General features: G+C 49.2%; 1 protein-coding gene across 2 annotated transcripts in view; it reads left to right on the top strand.

Moving 5' to 3' along the window:
* LOC144935435 (immunoglobulin superfamily DCC subclass member 4-like) overlaps window positions 1-21,015 on the top strand; it is a 135,676-nt gene that overhangs the window by 48,816 nt on the left and 65,845 nt on the right. For both annotated transcript variants that reach the window (XM_078862069.1, XM_078862068.1), the window contains exon 2: window positions 18,752-19,105. In XM_078862069.1, the coding sequence (XP_078718195.1) occupies window positions 18,752-19,105 (354 nt within the window). The remainder of the gene's footprint in view (window positions 1-18,751; window positions 19,106-21,015) is intronic.

Genomic DNA, 21,015 nt, shown 5'->3' with positions numbered 1-21,015 from the left:
TCGTGGAGTTCTTCCATTACTCGTACGGTACATTTCATTAAAGCGTGTTTCTAAAGTGTTTTTAAATATTACTTATTTATTTACATAACTTGAGTTTAGAGATACGCTGTCGGCTTGTGCCGTGCTTTTGCTCCGGATGTCGGATGTTTCGCTCCACACGTTGGGAGCTGCTTCAGGGACGGAAATGGAGACGGAAGAAACCTATTCTTAGGTTTTTTCTGTAAAGTCACGTAGGTAAAAACATTAAACATAATTTCAACCGTGATGACGGTTACAAACTGAGTAATCATTGGAAAGATGTGATTAACCATGCAAAAAAGATTTAACTACACTTATTTGCCAATCTTATTTGACAGACAACCATTACTGTTTTACCATGTTTAGTGGTGGTCTTCTTGTTACAGGTTTAGTCACAAACCGCACCTCTCCATAACAAAGGCTCAGCCTTTGTTATGGAGTCTATTCTTAGTTTCAAGCCTCACCTTACCATATTAATAATAAGTATGCAGCCCTTGCCCCACCACCTTCTCCAACCATTATATAAACGCAGTGGTAACTCCTGCAATCTCTCATTTACTTGATACAGCTGTCGTGGCTGTGACGGTACCACCTGAAGACGGAAGCTTGTGTTGCCTCCGAAACGTCGTGATTTTTATTTTTTATTTTATTTTACTTTTTAATGTTTTTACCTACCTGGTGACTTTACCGAAAAAATCTAAGAATATGAATCATTGCAGTCACGAAAGCTTCAAATCTGGAAGAAACCTCGCAGCACGTAAATCAAAATGTCCAACATCGTGGCGGACAGACGCGGTGCAACCCGAAAGCACATCGGAGCGCTAAACAGCACAGCCTCAAACTTGAGTAATTGACTGTTTTCGAAAGCAGAATTTGTCCTCATTAACGGGCACTGCTGGTATCGTGTATTGTGATTTACTTGTTGATTTTTGTCGTAGCGTCTTAATTAAAACTATCGGAGCGATTGGATGCAATCCGTCACGTATGGCTGATTTCAACTGTAAACTCAGGAACTTGCTAGGTGCATTTCACTAATTAGTTAATTTATAGCCCGTTGTAAACACAGTACTGGATCATACTTGTGGTGGGTTGTTTGTCCATACTTCACCACGTTTGTCAGTGCCAGCTGGCGAAGTGGGAAAGTCAAGACCGGTTCGGATATCACTCACCACTGCCGTCAACTGTGGCGGGAAATACAGTTCACCAAGTTCATATCGCAGAACACTAACCACCGCTCTCCTCTAAATGTATTTTTATTCTATTGCAATTTTTTGTTTTAAAGGACTTCTACATTTAAAACCATCCTCTGAACCTTTGTCTTCAAATAAAGGACACTCGAATTAAGAAGTGGATGCAAACCCGGCGAGTGACGTTTTACCGTCGCGGGTAAGAGGAGTCATCCGAACATTTTGAGAATCTGAAATTGAGACACTTGAGTCTATTTCCAGAACCACGCTTATGTACGTTTCAGTGCAGTGTCACCCTCTTATCACCATGAATCATATGTCCCCCCACTCTCCTATTTTCATACATTGCCGTGAGATGCAGTCACATCTAACTGCTTAAGGATCTGAGACTGTATTTTAAATAAAAAAATATTCCTTCACACGGGACTTTGGGACGACACCGCGTGAGGTCATCTTGACTGTTCTTGTGGCGTCGTCTCGTTCTCGATGCGCTCACACGGCCACTGCTTACACTCCAACCCACCAAACCCACCACCGCTTCACGTGTGCGCACACAACCCATGGGTAAATCGATTTAGAATTTACTTTAAACGTAAAGCAATTTTATTCAAAGTCGCGTGCTGTTGTCCGCGCTCCGTGTGAATTACGCGCGTGTGATCTGCGTTTGGCAGAAACAATTAATTGCTAGAAGCACCGCAACGTTCGGCACAGTTAGCCTGCTCTCCCAGCTGTGCGCACGCATTTCATTAGGCACCAGCCCCCCCTGCTCCCCCATTTCTATTGCCCCCCCCCGTCATCCCATTTGAGCAGCTGTGCTTCCTCACTGCTGCAAGCGTGGGCTGAGATGATCCATCGCGTTACGTATGGTCACGAATAAAGATGGAGTGGCAGCCAAAGGGTGTATGCGTGTATGTTGAACATCTTTCGCACCGTACGTAGCCAACCGTACGAATCGGAGGTGCCGAACGGGAAGTGGCCGAGGGGACATCTACTGCAGAGATGGAGCGATGAAATCTGCTCGAGTGAGAGTGCTTGACCGTGCACTATTAAATCGCAGGAGAGATGGCTACTGCTTGGGGAAGCCTTTCATGCAGCAGTGGACTGATCACGGCGGATGATGACGATGCAGCAGCTTCCTCGGCCATCATCTCGTATCGTGCTGCGTCTTGCCCATCCACATTTATTTTTTTACAGTCCATAGATTTCTTGAACTTGCGCGTGTTCATGAATCCACGTGTTCCTCCTCGTATCTCTCAGTGTCATTCCAGGCATGTGCATATCTGTGCGTCTTTGAGAACATTTCAGCTTTTGCCCTGCATGCTTTCCTTTTGTATCACCACAGATGTTGGTGAAGAGGTTTTACATATCCATTCACTGGTAAGCAATGGTCAGAAAACAATATCCGAACAGGCAGAACAGGTGTTGTAATCGAAGAGAGAATACCAGAGGTGTGGACTCGAGTCATGTGACTTGGACTCGAGTCAGACTCGAGTCATGAATTTGATGACTTGCGACTCGACTTGGACTTGCATAACAATGACTTTGTCCCACCTATGAGATGTGGACTCGAGTCATGTGACTTGGACTCGAGTCAGACTCGAGTCATGAATTTGATGACTTGCGACTCGACTTGGACTTGCATAACAATGACTTTGTCCCACCTCTGGAGAATACCCAGAAAAAAACTTAGAAAGGTAGAGAACAGCACCTTCGAGTAGCACTGTTGGCTACGTACGGTGCGAAAGAAGTTCGACATACATACAAAACTAAGGTTACGGAAAAACAAACAAACGTTTGTCGAAAGGTCAGTACGCGAATTGTAATGGAGGATAAAAACAATTGAGAGATATACAAAAAAATCAGCAAGTACAGTATACATATATTGTATAGCCTCAGGAAACAGCGGACATTCATAATTGTTTTATTTTTGGTTAGACCGTGTAGGTACAATGTCAATAAATGTTATAGCCCTCCACCACCCGACAGAGCCAATCATATTAGTGTAACGTGGGCGAATGTGGCAATTGATTTAGTTGGGGTTTTTTTCTCACAAGATCGACTACATTGAAAAGCGCGCAGAATGTTAACAACTCTGCACGACGTTTCGCTCGAGATTGCACCCCAGCATCATCCAGATGCTGTCGGCACGAGGCCAGATTTCGGAAGTGAAAGCACTTCCCGATTCGCGTCCTCAAGTAAGTGTCCTGACGTCGTCGGATTTCACCCAAAAGAAACCGATTGTGAATCGCGGCACTGGTCGCCAAAGCCTTCGTGTGATGATGTGAACAGCGGTGAAAAACGACGTAGGGCAACAACGACAACAACGCAGCGTGGTTTACTCAACAAGAGGTTCAAATTTCGATTTAAAGCTTTCGTGACTGCAGGGATTCATCTTCTTAGTTCTTTCGGTAACGTCACGTAGAATGGAAATAATAAAATAATAAAAATACAACATAATAAAATAATTCTCACGACGTTTCGGCCACAACGCAAGCAGCCGTCCTCAGGTGGAGAGCAGGTCTGTCGAGTAGACAGTCAGACAGAGAATTATTTTATTATGTTTTATTTTTATTTTATTATTATTATTTTTCCATTCTACGTGACTTTACCGAAAGAACCAAGAAGAGGTTCAAAGTTATAACCCAGTGAATAACAACAACACGCGTGTGCGTTTGCCGTGGGTCAACCGCTTAGGCAACATGGCACTGGGCGTCGACAGAAGACTGTTTCTGAATCGGGGAGCTGTTACCTGCTGTAGGATGCAGGCGGTGTCGGCATGAGGCCTGCAAATTAGGAAGATGACTAAAGAAGGTGAAAGATGACCTCCCGTGAAGTGCAGAGCATAAACATGGACAGTGACCCTCAAAAGTCAATAGATCATGTCGGATGATGACCATGATGATTATGCATCATGCTGCCCGAATTTAACGAATGGGGATACTGCTTGATTGATGTATCGGTGTGTGTCTGTGTGATTGTTTGTGAGAGATTGGCTTTGGGGGGAGGGGGGGGGTCAAGACGTGATTGTTTTGTTGACACTGCTGCTTTCTTAGAAGCCCGTGGATCTGCATGGAAGAGGAGGCACCGCCTATGGGCGGCATGTCTGTTTTTTTAATCTCCGAACGAGACTGTTCGCGGTCACAGGCAGAGCAGCGCCATATGCTGCCGTGTAGGTAGGGGTAGGGATACGAAGAGTGTTAATTGCACCCGCTAAAGGCTATGCCCTCTCGAATAACATACCCAAGTCTCGCGTGGAATACATAAATATCCCGTCACTGACGTTGGGCGCCTTCCAAACGGCTCATACTTTTTTTTTGCGTTTTGCTGAATTCGTTTTAAGTAGCTGATGGGTTTGCGTATACTGTATATAAAAAAAGTCCCAATGGTTTTATTTTGCCACCGTTTAAGAGCGGGGAGCGGCAGCAGCGGTGGCTTTATACACCTACAAGCCGGGAGTGTGGCTCACACCCCCGTGGGCTGGCGTGCATCCAAACTGCTTGAGTGCTGAGCAATGGAGCGAGAGATGGGCTGGGACGAAGGTCCCCCTCTCTCCCCATCTGTCGCACGGCGGCCGGCACACAACCAGCCCTGGACTCACGCCGCGGGACCCGCAGCTCACCTGCCCGCCACCAGCCCATCTTGTTTATTTTCATCCGGCAATTTAATATTTCTTGCCTCCGGATGGCGGGCTGCTGCCAGTTGTCAGCACGTGGCGCGCAGATTTCGCGCGTGCTGGGCTTTGCCCACCTGCCCCCCCTGTGTGTATGTGTGCGTCTGTATGTGTCTTTGTGTCTGTGTGAGCATGTCTTGTCTATGTGAGTGCATTTCTGTGTCTTTTAGGTTTGTATGTTTGTGTGTGGCTTTGTCGGGAGTGCAGGCGATTAGCGCACCGCGCTATGAACTCGACGACCTGAGTTCGAGTTCTGGTCACGGTCACTATCAGGGACGATTATTTTAACCGTTCCTGGGCATCCGCTGAGACGGCTCAGCCTGAAATGAGTACCTGATGCGGTGTGTAAATATCACCACTGGGGAGACAAAGGCGGCCGGCCGTGGTGCTGGCCACTTACCCCCTCGTGTGCCGCTTCCAGCCTTCATAGACGCTCGCTAACAGCACTTGCCCCAACAATCTTTGAAGGCTATACGGGGGATCTTTGTGTTTGTCTATAGTTGGCATAGCGGTTAGCACATTGCAATATCAACCTGGCAACCTGAATTAAATTCAGTGGCGATTATCTGAACCTGTCCTGGGCCTCCCTTAGATTAACTCAGCCTTAAATTAGTACCTGGTGCGATGTGTAACCATTAACATTGGAGAGACAAAGATGGCCAGGCGTGGTGCTGGTCACGTACACCCTCGTGTGTTTTGCTGGCCTTAATATTTGCTCTCTTAACAGCACTTGTCCTAACGGTTTATTAAATACTATATGGGAGATCTTTAACAATGATTTCAACTTGAAATGTGCAACGTATTATCGGAGAGAGAAAGAGCGACCCAGCGGCGTGAGGAATCACAGACGAGCAGGAGAGCTAGCCACACGGTGGACCGGCACCAAGCTCTGCGGTCCTCTATATATGAAGATGGTATCGGCCAAATCAGGAATTCACATACAGGAGTCAACCGGAGCAAACCCACATGTGTGAGGGGGCAACACTGTGTCCCATACAGAGGGAATAGGTGGAGTCCACGTTTGTTGCACTGCAGGGTATGGAAACTCTTCGACGCTCATGGGGAATATCGCTACATTTGTGCGATCCACCAGCCCTTATCACCACAGTGCTGGATTAGAGGCCACGTGCGTAGCCACCACGGGCCGGCTATTTCGTCTTTGTTTTATGGGGAGCTATGGTGTACAATCAGAGCACCGTGCTACGATTTTAATTACCCGAGTTGAGTACCCAACCGTGGATAACAATTTGCCAATCGGAATATAAACATGCTCTGGACCTCCCCTAGGTCAGTTTAGCCGTTAATGAGTACAGTACCTTATAAAGTGTGTCCATCGGCGAGTCGCTTGTTCCCACAGTCTGAGGCAAACCCAACTCATGAGGCGTAAACACCGTGGCCTTAACAGATATGCCGACGTTTCAGGCAATGATCCTTCTTCATAGCAAATATAGAGGGGTAGAGAAGCAGAGTTAATACTGTTTGGACACTGCATTCAACATCACGGGGCCCTGCTGAGAATTACATGAAAAATATATTCTGATGACCAGTTTTTAAATCCGCAGCTATATCTCTAACCGCTGCTGCTAACAGACACAACCTTCAATTATAATCAGAGTATCGCTCGAGGGGACTAGACGCACGGGTAGACAGACGATGCGCAAACACAGAAGTTGTGAGTCTTTTTAACGGTGCGTGAGGTTGTGGGCAAAGCGAAAGAGACGGACTGCGAAGACGACTCTGGCTGTTTCGCGCGAGTATTGGGAATGGCTCTCCGGGCCGAAAAAAAACATCCACGCGGTTCGCGTGGCAGCGCGGATGAAGCGCCATATGCTTCTTCTCAAGAGTGGCTTTTACATTTTAGGCAAATTACAAAGCGTTAGCCAATTAGGTGCAGTTATCGGATACGTGTCTTTAATTAGGCATGTAACGATTCGCCCACCCTTGAGATCGGGATGCCTCGTCGCGATTCGCCATCGCGGTTCGAGCCGAGCGAGGATCGATTCCCCGCGTGACCACTGGCACTTGGATGCGCCTCCAGGTGTCTGCAGGGGTCACGCGATCCCATTACATACAACCGATACGATCTTGAATTGATCTACTTACACGCGCACGATACGACGCGTGAATTGTGAGTATTTATTTGTGGAGTTAAGTCGACGAATGCTCGCCTAATTATGTGACTAATTTCAGTGCGATACATTGTGTACATTCTGTATAGAGTTGTTAACCGAAAAGGTGCGCAAAGAACATTGGAGAGTTGCACCCTCAGAATGACGAAACTAAACTATGAACTATTTTTATTTTACCAGATAAGTCCCACTAAGCTATACAGCTCTTTTTTAGAAGCGGCCTGGCCACAAATGATAGCTCAACGAAGTGGCTTATCAAATGGAAATGTATAGCAACCAAATACTCTAAACGCGTGTTTCTAAATGTGGAGGGAAAAACCGGAGGACCTGGAGAAAAACCCACGTGACCATGTGGAGAGAGACACGCAAACTACAAATATACAGCAGGCGTCCGTGTCGGGATTGAACCCACGACCAGGCGAGGTAGCGATGTGAGCCGGAGCTCGATGGATTGGTGTTGCATCGTAAAACTCTTGAGTGACGGCGACGGCGTATCCAGCAGTGGATGATGAAATTGAATCTACATGACACAGAACGTGCGTCTTTGATATCCAGGTGTCCCTCGCTCTGTGCGCATTCAGCTTGTGCGATTTCGCGTGTATGCGTTTCACCTATTTCCACCCAAAATTCGCTACGCAGCATGTGGCTTGAACTCACTCTACATGCGGCTAGGCAGTCGGACATGGGACAACGTCATTGTATGTACCGTGTGCTTTGCGTGTGTCCTGTGTGTGCCTTGAGTGTGTCCTGTGTGTGTACCTTGCGTGTGTCCTGTGTGTACCGTGTGCTTTGCGTGTCTCCTGTGTGTGCTTTGCGTGTGTCCTGTGTGTACCGTGTGTTTTGCGTGTCTCCTGTGTGTGTTTTGCGTGTGTCCTGTGTGTACCTTGCGTGTGTCCTGTGTGTACCGTGTGCTTTGTGTGTGTCCTGTGTGTACCTTGTGTGTGTCCTGTGTGTACCTTGTGTGTGTCCTGTGTGTGCTTTGCATGTGTCTTGTGTGCACCGTGTGCTTTGCGTGTGTCCTGTGTGTGCTTTGCGTGTGTCTTGTGTGTACCGTGTGCCTTGCATGTGTCTTGTGTGTACCGTGTGCGTTGCGTGTGTTCCGTGTGCGCTACAAAAGCTTTCGCTTTTGTGCACCCTTTTCTTGGAACCCATCTACAGACGGCGTAAAGCGAGGGGGGAACTTGTACATTGTTAATCTCTGTGAAAGGGAAACGTGCTAATTAGGGAATGCGCACTCACGGCTCGTTCTCATGTCAGCACAATGTTTAAACCTAATTTTAAATTACGCCGCAGAATTCTTTAACGCACGCGGATGCGGGGGTCATCTCGTTGTGCCCTAATCAGATTTTGTGAGATTTCACTTATTTGCATATTATAATTAGCGTAGGGATTTTTTTTTGATGTCTTAAAATACATTTGCAAATTACGTGTATACACTGAGAGCGAGAATGCAGTGGAAAGCGTACTGCGCTATGAACCTGAAATCCCGAGTTAGATTCCAATGAGAGTGGCGGATACCTGAACCGGTCCTGGGCTTTCTCTAGGATAACTCAACCTCTAACGAGTACCTGGTGCGGTGTGTAAACATCAGAATTGGGGAGACAAAGGCTGCGGGGTATGGTCTTGGCCACTCAGCCCTCGTGTGCCGTGCCGGCCTTCATAGGTGCTCGTGAATAACACTCCCCCCCCCCAAAAGAATCTGTTAAAGGCTATACGGCGGATCTTTGTCTTTATCTATATATCGCATAACTTGTGATTATGCGTGTACGTATCTCGGATTGTGTTGCAGAAAATGTACCAAGTAGTTTCTGTGAAATATTGTAAATGTGTGGACATACCGGAACGGATTGAGAAATGCGCAAAAGTGTGAAGCTGGTGAAGAGTTTTGAGTATGAGGTTGGTGTTGACCTGTTCACAAATGTATCTGTGCAGCTGTCACCCCTGTGGGTTTGAATAAAGCACACAGTAACGCGCTCACTTACTCAGGGTCTGCAAGTAGCTCAAGCATAATGGCATTTTGTTATTCCTTGGGGTGGTTTATTTTCGTTTTTTTGTGTATTTGGACCCGTTAAGATATACAAAAAAGTCAAAAGCAAACAGCTGAAATTGAGTGGTGAGTTTTATTTTAACATGTGGCTACAAAGTGCCAAAACAAAACAAATCAGTAAGTGACAATTGCATGCACGCTCTATAGACGTGGTAAAATAACAGTCTCCAGGTCTTTGATCGATCCACTCCTGGATGAAGGCTGTCCCACTCCATCTCGATTATGGGGGTTGCTTTGACCACATTTCACAACGTTGGTCATCGTGGGGACTGGTGCAGGTGTTGTGGGACCCAATACCGGTTCAGATACCACGTGTCACTGATGGTGGCCGCGGCCAGGATTTAAACTCGGGGGTTCATAGCACAGTGCGCTAATCACTGTGCCACCAGTCCACATAGCCCTCACACTGGGGTGTAATGGTCCAGACCCCCGTACTCGCCGATTTGACGAATGTCTTAATATGTGGTCATGATTCGTTTCAAGAATGAAATATTTGTTTTGGTAACATTGTGGTGAACATGGCAGCCACTCGTGGCTGCATGAGTGACGTGAGGCCAAAACGTACAACCGGAGCCAATTCGAAAGACATTGACTCTTACGCTATTCGATGCATACACCGCGAGCTTAAGAATGCATATAAATCCGTGCGTCATTACACTGCATTAATACGGAACTCCAATTGTACAATTAAAACCTCAACAATTTACTTTTAAATCTCTCCCTTCCACGCTGACAATCTGGACTCTCCCCCTACATCCTGAATGAACATTGCTACGTGCACTTGCATATTTTTTTTAAATATGTAAGATATAAAATCATTAACGAACAAAGAACGCTAATTGGAGGCCCTCTTGAAAATGGCTGCAATTAGAGTTGCACCTGCGCACGTCACAGTTAGCCTGGCCCACGGCCAGTGCGGGGGGGCGGTGGGGGGGGGGGGCGGTGGGTGGGGGCGGTTGGGGGGGTGGGGGGGCACCTCCACGGTGGAGTCAAGCCAACTTGGCAGGTGTATCCTTGGAGCGCCATGAATAAGAACCATAGTAACATGACGATTTGTATGTCGTATCCTTACACTAACCCCCAGCAAGAACAGGGTTGTTGTTGTTGTTGTTGCCGATGCATGTTTATTACAGAATTTGATATTTTGGGTGAAATATCTAATGTCAGAGTGAATGTGCTTGACAAGGGGTTTTTGTTTTTTGTTAAACGTCAATATTTCCCGTGCGCTTTGTGGGAAGGATAACATGTAGTGTTGTCTCGTGGAGAGAATGATCTCTGAGCGCTCCCCCGGTGGTGTTTTCGGGGTCGTTCAGCACGATGTCCGTCGTCGTTCTCCACATGCTCGGAGCTTAGTTCCCCTAGGAAGCGCGCACCACTTGATAATGACATTTCGGAAGAAGCTCTCAGGAAGTGGGAGCGAAACGTCGGTCACCGTGTCAAACGACACGAGGTGCAATTCGTGAACACATCGGCGGAGCCGAACAGCTCCGCGGCGAAATCGGTGGTTCTGCTCCCGGTCATCGAATTGGGGAATTTCCACCACGGGCCTCGGCAAAATCCAGCACGCGGTCAATGCTGGCAATGCTTCTAGAATGTAAGCAAAGCGTCCCAGTGTAAACATTGCTGCTTGTGTCCGGGTATGAATACACTCGCCGATGCTCCTTGTGTAAATGTGGGGCCACGTGTGTTTGCATTCGGGGAGTTTGTCTGTGTTTGCGCAGCACTGTTGAAGGGGGACTGCATTGCACTAAACTCTGCCGACATTTGCATAAAAAATATTATTCTCTGCGTTTGTATTCCAACTCCGATGCCAGCGTCGTGCAGAGAGAGGGAAGGATGCATTGGGAACTGATAAGAGATCAGTGCATCACCCTGCGTTTTAGAGAATAGCATGTGGAAGAGGATCACACACAACTTTGTTAAAGTGATAATTTTTTATTACATTTTCAGAGCTGGGATTTACCCAAATTACTTGAAACACCAAATTGAATTGGGTGTGTTTTCGGCGAAGCCATAGATAACCGGGCTAAGAGTATCACTCGGGCTATTCTTTTGTAAAGTAATTGGTGACCAGACTGAAACCATCATCTCACTAACAATTGAGGACCTGCATGTTTAATCACAGGTAACTGAAACCTGGATTCAAACCCTGGTTGAGAATATCAGCGGTACGGTTTCAGGCACCCTGCCACCGCTGCACCACGGTGGCGAGATCTTAAGTACTTCGCCTGGTATACAGGAGGTCGTGGGCTCGATCCCGACACTGACACCTGTATATTTGCAGTTTTTCACGTCTATCTCCCCGTGGTTGCGTGGATTTTTCTCTGCGTCCTCGGGTTTTCCCTCCACATTTGGAATCAGCATGCGTTTAGAGTATGTGGCCTTACACGCATGTTGCGCCCTCCGGTATTTGGCTGCTATACCATTTCCACACGATAAGCCACTTGGCTTGAGCTATCATTTGTGGCTAGGTGGCTTCTAAAACAAACAAAAAAAGAGCTATTTAGCTCAGTGGGCCTTACATGGTAAAGAACAAAAAACATCCTTTTTTCCGAGCACTCGAGCTTATCATTGTCGGGATCAGTGGCACACCTCGGGCTCACTCTAAACCCGCAAGTACATTGTCACGGTGAATCCGGGCACGTGTGGTGGCGTGCGCAATAAACGAGTGGGTGATCAGCTCTAATCGGGTAATCACAGCGATTAGGACAGCGAATCCTCTGCTAATTTAGTAACGTGGGGGACGTGGGGGGGGGGGCAGTGCCTCACTTCGCCATCCGCGGGTGCCCCCGCTACGCCTTGCAGCGTGCGGCTGGGCGCCGAGCCCAAATGTGGCAAAAACCCGCAAAACCACCAACATTTGTTGCGCCTCAACTGACTCCCGATTCACGTTCCAGGAGAGGGTATTATAATTTTGATTACTGTTGCGAGCAAGCGACCGCCCATTCACATCCGCAGAGATCTGGCGTCGTGTGAATTTGCGTGCGTGAATTTTTTTTTCACTCGAATAAGATCGCGATCCTTAACCCTGGCATCCAACGGAATACCGTGGATTTCGTGCTATTGCAATGGTATTCAATGCAAATAAGTCAAAAAATGATCATACTTTCCTTTGTTTGTCCGATAAAGTGTGGCTGAGACTCTTTATGCTGGGTCCTCCGCCTACATTGGGATAGTTTGATAATTCCATTACCAAGTGTTTGGCTTCATGGGGGAGGAAACCAGATAACCGAGAAGAAAACACGGGTTTATGAAGAGATGACACTCAAATCACGGCCGAGATTCAACAATTTATTTTTGTTATTGCCATCTCCTGGCCAACTTGCAGGTCAAACCTGTAGCACTTGGTTTCCCCTGCCAGTGTACAATCCAATCACTATCCAGACCCAACCCTGCTTAGCTTCCGAGATCTGCCGAGGTCAGGTTCATTCAGGGTGACTTGGTCACGCGCCAAATGAACCAGCGTGGAAGTGAATGGCAGCTGCTTTAATTAGTCTCAGAGCGAGTGAATGGTGGTCAGTTGATGTGACGAAAAATGTTTGCGCCCTTACGAAATGCCACTCCTTGACAACACCATCTCTGGGAAGGTTAGAGGCGTCTTTGACAACAGCAGCATACAAATCTATGACAACAGCAGCAGCAACGGCAGCACATGTGGCTCGTGTTCCGGACGTGCTGTGGTGGTGGTGGTGGTGGCTTTATCCGCTCTGGACACTCGAGGTCAGAATGCGCCATCACCCCGGGGCTGCATTAGTCCGCACATCTCATGCGCCGGTGCTCGCCACTGTTTGTTTCCGATGGCCGCCTATCATCGCGATGCAAAGGGTGGGAGAAAAACCAGTGGAATCCGCTCGGTTATAAGAGAGATCAATCTCTGCCGTAGGCGAACTTTACCGAGTGCAAACAAACCGAAAGAAGGCGAAGAATCTCCGCCATAACCGGGGGCGATCTCCCCTGTGGGGACTTCGTGGCCTTAAAAGTGCCACAAGTTCAAAAGGGGACGTTTATTGCCACTTTAATATGCTTTTGTTATCCGTGTGAAATCCCGTGGCACTGTATATTGTCCGCCGTTTCTGTTTTTATTGGACCATATTTATGCACTCGGAAATTCTGACAGACCTCCCGTATCCCTCAAAAATAAATTCCTCTTAATAACGAGGAAGCTCAAACGATGATAAATACATCGTTGTGTGTAACCATAACAGATAGGGGAGCCTCTGGCTGCCTGCCACCGCAGCAGTTGTACATTAACATTTTGACTTGGGCAGTGCCGCGGATTTCAATCACAAAGAACATTTGTACGAGGAGGGGAGGGGCGGGGGGGTGGAAGGATGTGGAGGAAGAACGAGGCAAAGAGGGGGCGGTGGAGTTGAGAGGGGATGTGAGGGGGGCGGGTGTGGGGACAGGGCAAGACGGGGGGAGGACCGTGCTGGAATTTGATGGCATAACGGTGGAACCAGGAAGGGGTGGCGGGAGTGATTAATGGCCTGTCAGACCCTTATGAGCTGCTGTCACACAGCCCCGGGGGCCCCTGATAGGGCACTGTTCCCTCGGGACCCCTCGCACGAAGGCCCGTTTAGGCTCGCTGACCCCGTTACGAAAACCTCTGGCTACAAAAACTCCGGCGGCGCCCGGTCTGTCTGAGGCACGAGAGAGATTACCGCTCCATTTTTCTTGATTCTACCACCATTCCCCCGAGCGCGGCTTCCTGCGATGTTTATTTCTTCAACTTTAAGGGGAAAAGGACGAAGGTTGAGAAGGGGGAATGTGATGGGGTGGGGGGTGCAGAAAATCTCTCCGCTGTGCCAAGCTCGGGGTGATTCCAGCCGCTGGTGACGGAGTTTGGCGGAGGCGGGCGGCTGGCTTTGGAGCTTGGCAGGGCTCTCCCTGTGCAGCTGGCGGATGTCAACAGAAGACGAATAAATACCAGCCTGGAATAAATACACAGGGAGAAGGTGAGAGGAATTCAGAATGGGTAGAGTCAGGCCCATTGTAGATGCATGCATATGTATGCGTGTATGTGACACAACAACTCGGGCGGTGGAGTTGGCGGATGGCGCAAAGTTTGGGGTCTAAAGTTATTTTCTATTCTGCTGGGGCAAATGACGCAAACAAAACAATGCTCATAAATACGAGCCGTGAGCTCCGGCAGCTTCTCTCTGGCCAGGTTAAATACATTGCCATGCAAGTGAGAGTTACTAGTAGGAGGAGAGGTATGGTATGAGAAGACTGGTGTGGCTGGTGGGGGGGGGGTACAAAAAAAAAGAGACCTCTGTCCCCTTTGATTTTTTTTTCCATCGGCAAACGATATGGGTGGAAGAGAGAGAGAGAGCCCTTGCTGCTGGTGGCCGGGGTTTGTTTTGCGGAGCATTGCGAGGGGAAGGGGCATCGATGGAATTCTCCGCAGCACAACGGAACGCTTTCTTGTCTCGGCCATTACTTTGCTTCGGCGCAGCCGGGCTCGGCAGGGATCCGTGCAGTTCTGCTTGGATGCCTTTAAAAGGTGTCAAAGGAGAGCAGGGGAAGGGTTTGATGTTGCTCGGCAGCGGTAGCGGTAACCGCCGGATCCATCGCCTCTCCCATCCCCCACACCTTGTCCGTCTCCCCTTTCGCCCTGTTGGTCCCCCCCCCTTCCCGGAGCCTCCCGCTCCCTCCCTCCTGTACCCCTTCACCTCCTCTAACTCCCATCCTCATCCCACTCTTCCAATACCGTGGCCCCTTGCCCTCAGACACCCCATCCTGCCTCCCGAGTCCTCCCCCGCGGCCCCTCACTGAGCAGCAGCGACGCTTCTCAGCGCCCGGGCCACGGACCGCGCACTCTCCGGATCCGTGCAGCCCCTGGCAGATTAACGATGTCAGTGGGGGGGGGGGTGTGTGGGGTGTGTGTGGGGTGTGTGTGTGGGGGGGGTCAAAAGTGTGGAGAAAAAGGACAGGGCCTTATTGGTGCTCGTGGTAATGGAAACGGGGTGAGGGCTCACGCGCTCCTAAATCATGCATCGCCGACATCCGCCTTCCGTGCTGCCCCAGAGCGCAGAATGCGCGCGAGCCGGGCAGCCGCCTCGCCCTGTGGGGGGATGCACGTGAAATTTGTGCGCGCACGGCACCTCGCCCAGCCATTTTGTCCACCCCTACCCCCCCCGACGTTACTCTCTGCCACTCGCTCCTCCACTTCGTGAGAGTTATTATTGGGAAGAAAGTATTGGTATCCGAGTCGAAGTCAAAGTGTCACCCACTTCGCACGCGAGCGCGGGCCGATGTGCCCGTATCCACTGGCTCGGGCGGTCCCGAGCCGATGTTGTAAATTGCACAGTCCTGTCGTAGGTGTGCAATGATATGAATGTGATAATCACCATCATCATCGGCCTCAGACATGGTCAATCTACTGCTGGACGAAGACTTCTCCAAGCTATTGTCACCTCTAATGATCCTGCGATGAACGTGGCATTTACTTTGACCCTCATAAGAGCCCACCGAGATCAAAAATATCTTTCGTCATGGGGGACCTGGACCACAACAAAATTGTAATTCAAGCGCATAAACAAACTGGCAAAACGTCTAACACCTTAAACCTGCCATCAACACGAACGTGAAACAGTTCACGTTAAAACGACGAGTCACGGTAATTCGGTAAACATAAAAAAAATCTTAAATCACTCTGCTGCATACCCTGCTATTTTTCGCGTTCGTCAACAACCTGACGGAAAAATTCAGAGTCCTCATTCAAGGCTGCCGAAAATAAATAAATAATTCCGAATGTTAAATAAACGAATGCGAGCAGGACCACATTAGCGGCCGTTGCCCACGGTGTATTTTGACAGGGTTTGTGTGCGCACGCTTTTTCCCTTCCCTCTCTCGTATTCGTTACAACCTCCGCGCCACTAAGTTTCGCCGGGGTCAAGTATGCGTCTGCCGTGCCTCTGGCCGTGGGCCCCGCCGTCAGGCGGCTCCCGCGCGCTCATAAAGCAACGACTTTGCGGGGCCCGTGGAGGTTTGTGGGGTTCGTGGCACCCGTGTGCACGTGTGGGAGAGGGTGACTCGGTCAAGGCATCGGTTTATTAAAGCCACCGCTGCCTCTTCCGCTGCCCCATCTCCGCCAAGGCACCCTGTCGCATTCCCCGGCAGTGGATTTGCCCTGAGAGGGTGGTGGCGCCTTACCGAACCACGCCCCGCGGCTCGCCATCCAGGCCACGTGCGATCATCCGTCCATCACCTTCGTGGCGTCGTTCTGTGGGCCGACCCAGGGACACATGAGGGTGACAAATTCGCTGAGACACCGGCTGGGGATTCGACCTGGCCGACAGTGTCGCCCGAAGACGATTGTCTAGTTGGACGCCAAGGTCCTCGTCGACTTTGTGATTCTGATGATGATGAGGGTGACATGGTTTAGTTGCGCCGATGTCGATGCTGTCAAGAGCATTGCGAGTACATCTGTCTTTATTGGACGTCCTTGCGTAGTGGCCACCGTACCCTATCGTCATCATCACTGAATATCTACATCACGCCTCCTATTGCGGTGCATCTCAAGACGCCCTGTCGCAGTCTATCCAAGGGGGACCCCGGGTGAAAACTGTCCCTTCCCTCTGCATTACTAGGTGGACGCAGCAGCGGCCTGCAAGTGGACATTAGGAGGCGATGTAGTTTTTCCCGATTAAGTAATTCCCGAACAATCGATCAAATTCGGACCATGACACCAGCACGCGTGAAACTGAAACCACGAGTCGCCCCCGGTCGTACGAGGCTGCTTGGAGCGTCGTATTTTCGATGCGTGTCGTCCGGATACATTTCTCCACACTTCACCGCACTTCTCGGTCGGCTGTGTTAGTTGCATTCCTCCTCTACAGTCGGTCCCACTCTGGGTTTTTTTTACGGCTAGCACCGTGCGAGGCACGGGGGAAGAAGCTATCTCTCGACTCATGTGTGCAGACGCCGTTTTACCACCGCAGATGTTTCCACAGATATCCCACGCCAGAGCCAGCACCTAGGTGGTCTCCCTACACCGTGTCACACGATGCCCGTGTTGCGTGTTTCTTCAGGAAATAATATCCATTAGCCGTACATTTTTTTAGCGTTGGCTCATGCTCCTCTGTGAGTTGAGTAGATTTTCTATCCATCTGAGCAGTACCGTGGGGGCTGACCCACCGCGGGTCGCACCTTGGGCTTGTCACTACAGAGGGGCCGTGAGTAGCCAACCGGCCGTCTTGGAGGTGGCGTCCTGAGCACCTTTAACGTGTCGCAGCTTTCCTCCTGGCAAAAGCCGAGCGGACGGCTCGCACGTGGAGAGGGCACGGGGCTGTTTGAGAACAACTCACAAAGTTGAAATTTCCCTGTCGAGCAACGATGGCAAAGACTGAAGGCCAAAAGTGCCGTAAAAGTGAAAATGCAGGGACGTGTAAAAAAATGTTAATATTTATAAATAACAAATTTCCTCTTTGTTAAAATCCACCTTAAAATCACTTAATCTGAATTGTTTCATTATTTAGTTTTTCTCAAAGATAGTCGACAACCGTTGAGCTGCAATCTCTCTTTTTGCAAGGGTGCATCTTGACCCTTAAATAAGCCAACATTGTACTTTTCACGAATAATACGACAAATGACACTTTTCTCATATTATCATTACCAGAAGCCTCCAGTTTACTTTTATATAGTTTTAGTAGGCATTTTGATTGGCCCGGAGATCTAATCGCCTTACACTGTGCAACAGCCATAGCTTCAGCACTCTGGGAGCTTGAAGCTATGCTCAGCGTGCATTGCGACAACGGCTTCCCCCGCCTCCGCTCGCGATGTCAAGGCCACTAACCGCTAAGCGGCTACTGTGCAGTCCGGTGTGACTAGGTCTCAGGCGCTGAATGTCTCCCTAAAGCCTCGCCGCATTCCCACCCAGCAACCTCCCTTAACTTTCTGGCTCCCCAAATCCCATGTAAACCCTGGCGCGTCTTGCCGAGGAGGTGCCGGATTACAGCGGCCAGGCGCTTCTCCCCGTTCCGTGCCATGCATTGCAAAGGTGACGGAGGTAACACCGCCCAGGCACATCTGAGCAACTTTCATCCAATGCTGCTCACTGGCCCGTGGCGTTTTCCAAACTGCCGTATAAACGGTCTTACAGTGGTCATCATGTGGAGAGATTGGCGCCTGCGATTGGAATGTGAAATTTCCACTACCGACTGTATGTACGTTTCACTTCTTAGGCACCGTACGGAGCCGACCGTGCTAATTGGAGGTGCAGGGGAAGGACAAAATAAACACTAAAACAATGAAAAAAATTGAGTTTCAGATTTAAAAGTGCATAGCCTCAGGGGCTTCCGAATATAAAAAGGAAGAGTGTTCCAGACGGCCACAAAAGTGCATCTGAAAGCGCGTGATGCAGTGACTCTGTGCCGTCAATGGGAGGAGAGGAACCACTTTGCTCGTTCGAGCAGGGAGATGTTTGACCGTGACTCGAATCATCCATACATTGTTGGTCGGTAACGATGCGTGATATCGATTAGTATGTCCGCAATGCATTTGAGCACGAGTGTGATAACTGACAGTTTGTAGTTTATATTAAAAGTTGTGAACTGTTGTGCACAACGTTGCCGGGAGATTCTTCACACCGCATCTCGATCAACGGCAATTCAGTTCATTGCCCGTGCCGGACGACAACGACGACGATGTATTTCTACAAATGCCCTTTCTCACCCTTTGTACTGTGTGCGCTCCGCAGGGTTGTGCACGGCATGCTGGTGCGAGGAGCTGAGCTGCAGCCCGGGTCCCCTGGAGCTCGTGGTTTCCCCGAGCCAGGCGGCCGTGCTCGACTGCCACCTCACGGGCGAGAGCCTCGGCGCCACCGGTCCCAGCTCCGGCCGCGCCGCCGCCGCCGCCGCCGCCGTCGGCAACGTGACGTGGACTCACAACGGGGCCCCGCTGGCGGCCGACAGCCAGGCCGCGCTTGTCCTCCCCAACGGCTCGCTGGCCCTGCCGCCCGGGAACGAGGGCCTGGACGGCGGCAACTACGCGTGCGAGATGCTCACGCCATACGGGACGCTGGTCAGCCGGCCGATCCGCCTGCGTTACGCCGGTGAGCGCTCGCGACACCACGGCGTCCCGCGCCGCGAATTTGCACTCGTCGTTAGGAGGTGCATGTGAGGCTGAGGCCCCCGTGATGCCATTACTGGGAAGTTGGGAATTGTGCTCTGGGATGTCTCTTAGTGGACTGATTGCCCTTGCTGGTGTGAGGCGCTAAGAGCTATTGCGATGTACCATACACAATCTTCTCTACCTCTGTTGTGATAACTTTGTAGTTGTTTATACCTTTTGTTTTGATAACATTTCTTGATTTGTTTATTCATGTTTTATTTTCTGAGGGTTTTCATTTTATTAATAATTGTTAGAAATAGGTTTTATCCATTAGTGTGATAATACATGTATTTATTATAAGGCGTTGTGAGGTGCAATTACCATGAATGACGCAATATAAGCTTAAATTATTATTTTTATTTTTGTTCACTGCCATGGAAACGATAAGTGACAGATCACTTTATTTCCTCGAGGTCACAGCGAAAACGCGTCTCTGAGTGAACTCGCTTTGTTTTAAATCTGCGTGACGCCGTGTCGGATTTGTCAGCCGGCCGACGTACCGTGCAAACAGCAGCATGTCGCGCGCTCGCAAAATATCTCCAGTTATACTTTGTGCTGACTGTAAGCGAAATCAAAATAACACGATAATTTCCAACGCTTTGTTAACCTACTGCTGGATGAAGGAGTCCCCATGCCGTGTCGATCATGGACGATCGCTTGAGACCAATTGAAATCTTAAAATAATACACTGTCCATATATATTTATAAATGGCATTGTAGTAGAGGACACACAGCATTCAAGGTTCAAATTAAACCATGTGACCGCAAATGATGATGAGTTATTGACTGCTGCCCTGACCTGAGCCACAAGCGTCGACCCAGCCCATAGGTTGTAGAAGGAAGGAAGGAAGTTGCATCTAATTGGGCAGGAGAATGAGTGTAAGTGGAAGCTGCAGGTCGCGATGGGAGTCGAGGAGGCTTGGCCTAGGCCCTGGATGACGCGACGTGGATTAGCGGTGGCCACATGACTCCCGGCATGCGGTCATCACGTGCCGCCCTGGCACGGAGCTCAAACGCTCAATCATGCGGCTCCCCTAATGAATTTTGAGAATCTCGGGCTGAGGGGCGGGAGAGGGTGGGCGACGGCATGGGGCTGCGAAGGGAAAGGCGGGAGGGCAGGCGAGGGTGGAAAAAGACTACCTGTCACTCTCCCGTCCTTTTAAGCACGCAGATGTTCAGGGCTTGCGTCTGAACGCCGCAAAATGAATTACTCGTGATGTCTCGCGGTTGACAGCCTTGACGTGCATGCTTTGTAGTAACTCGCCGGTTACCTTAATGTAATTCTCGTAGTTCAAATAATATCACCTCTATCCGCGTGTTCGGCATCGGTCCAATGCCTCACCGCAATTAATGTGATTCATGTAGATTTGCGAAGGGGATTTAAGTTGGCGAGACTTGTACTAAAAAAAGAAATCACGCTCGTTAGAAGTACATTTTTTATATATATTTTTAAGGTATCATTAAATTGTTAATTGGCCGCAGTCGTGTCCCTACTGGGCACACGCGAGGAACGCTGGAGAAATAAATGGTCATCGTTTTGCATTTGAGCTTCGGCACGTGAGGAATGGGAAGGCGTGCACGCCAGTCCTGTAGCGTCACATTGGCCACGCCGGCTCGCTCAGGGCAAGTACCGCTCAAAGGATTTCTGTTCGTGGAGCGTAAATAACAAAAAAATGTGACTACATTCATAACTCTTTGGTTCTTTCGGTAAAGTCACGTATAAAGAAATTAAGTTATTTAATTTAAAATAAATTCTTTAATTTAATTTATTTCTACGTGATTTTACCGAAAGAACCAAAGAGTAATTCCTGCAGTCACGAACGCTTTGTAACATAACGGTAATGTATACAA

The sequence above is a fragment of the Lampetra fluviatilis genome, chromosome 13, assembly GCF_964198595.1.
Source record: "Lampetra fluviatilis chromosome 13, kcLamFluv1.1, whole genome shotgun sequence".
Classification (NCBI taxonomy): domain Eukaryota; kingdom Metazoa; phylum Chordata; class Hyperoartia; order Petromyzontiformes; family Petromyzontidae; genus Lampetra; species Lampetra fluviatilis.
This window is presented reverse-complemented; position numbering and strand designations above follow the sequence as displayed.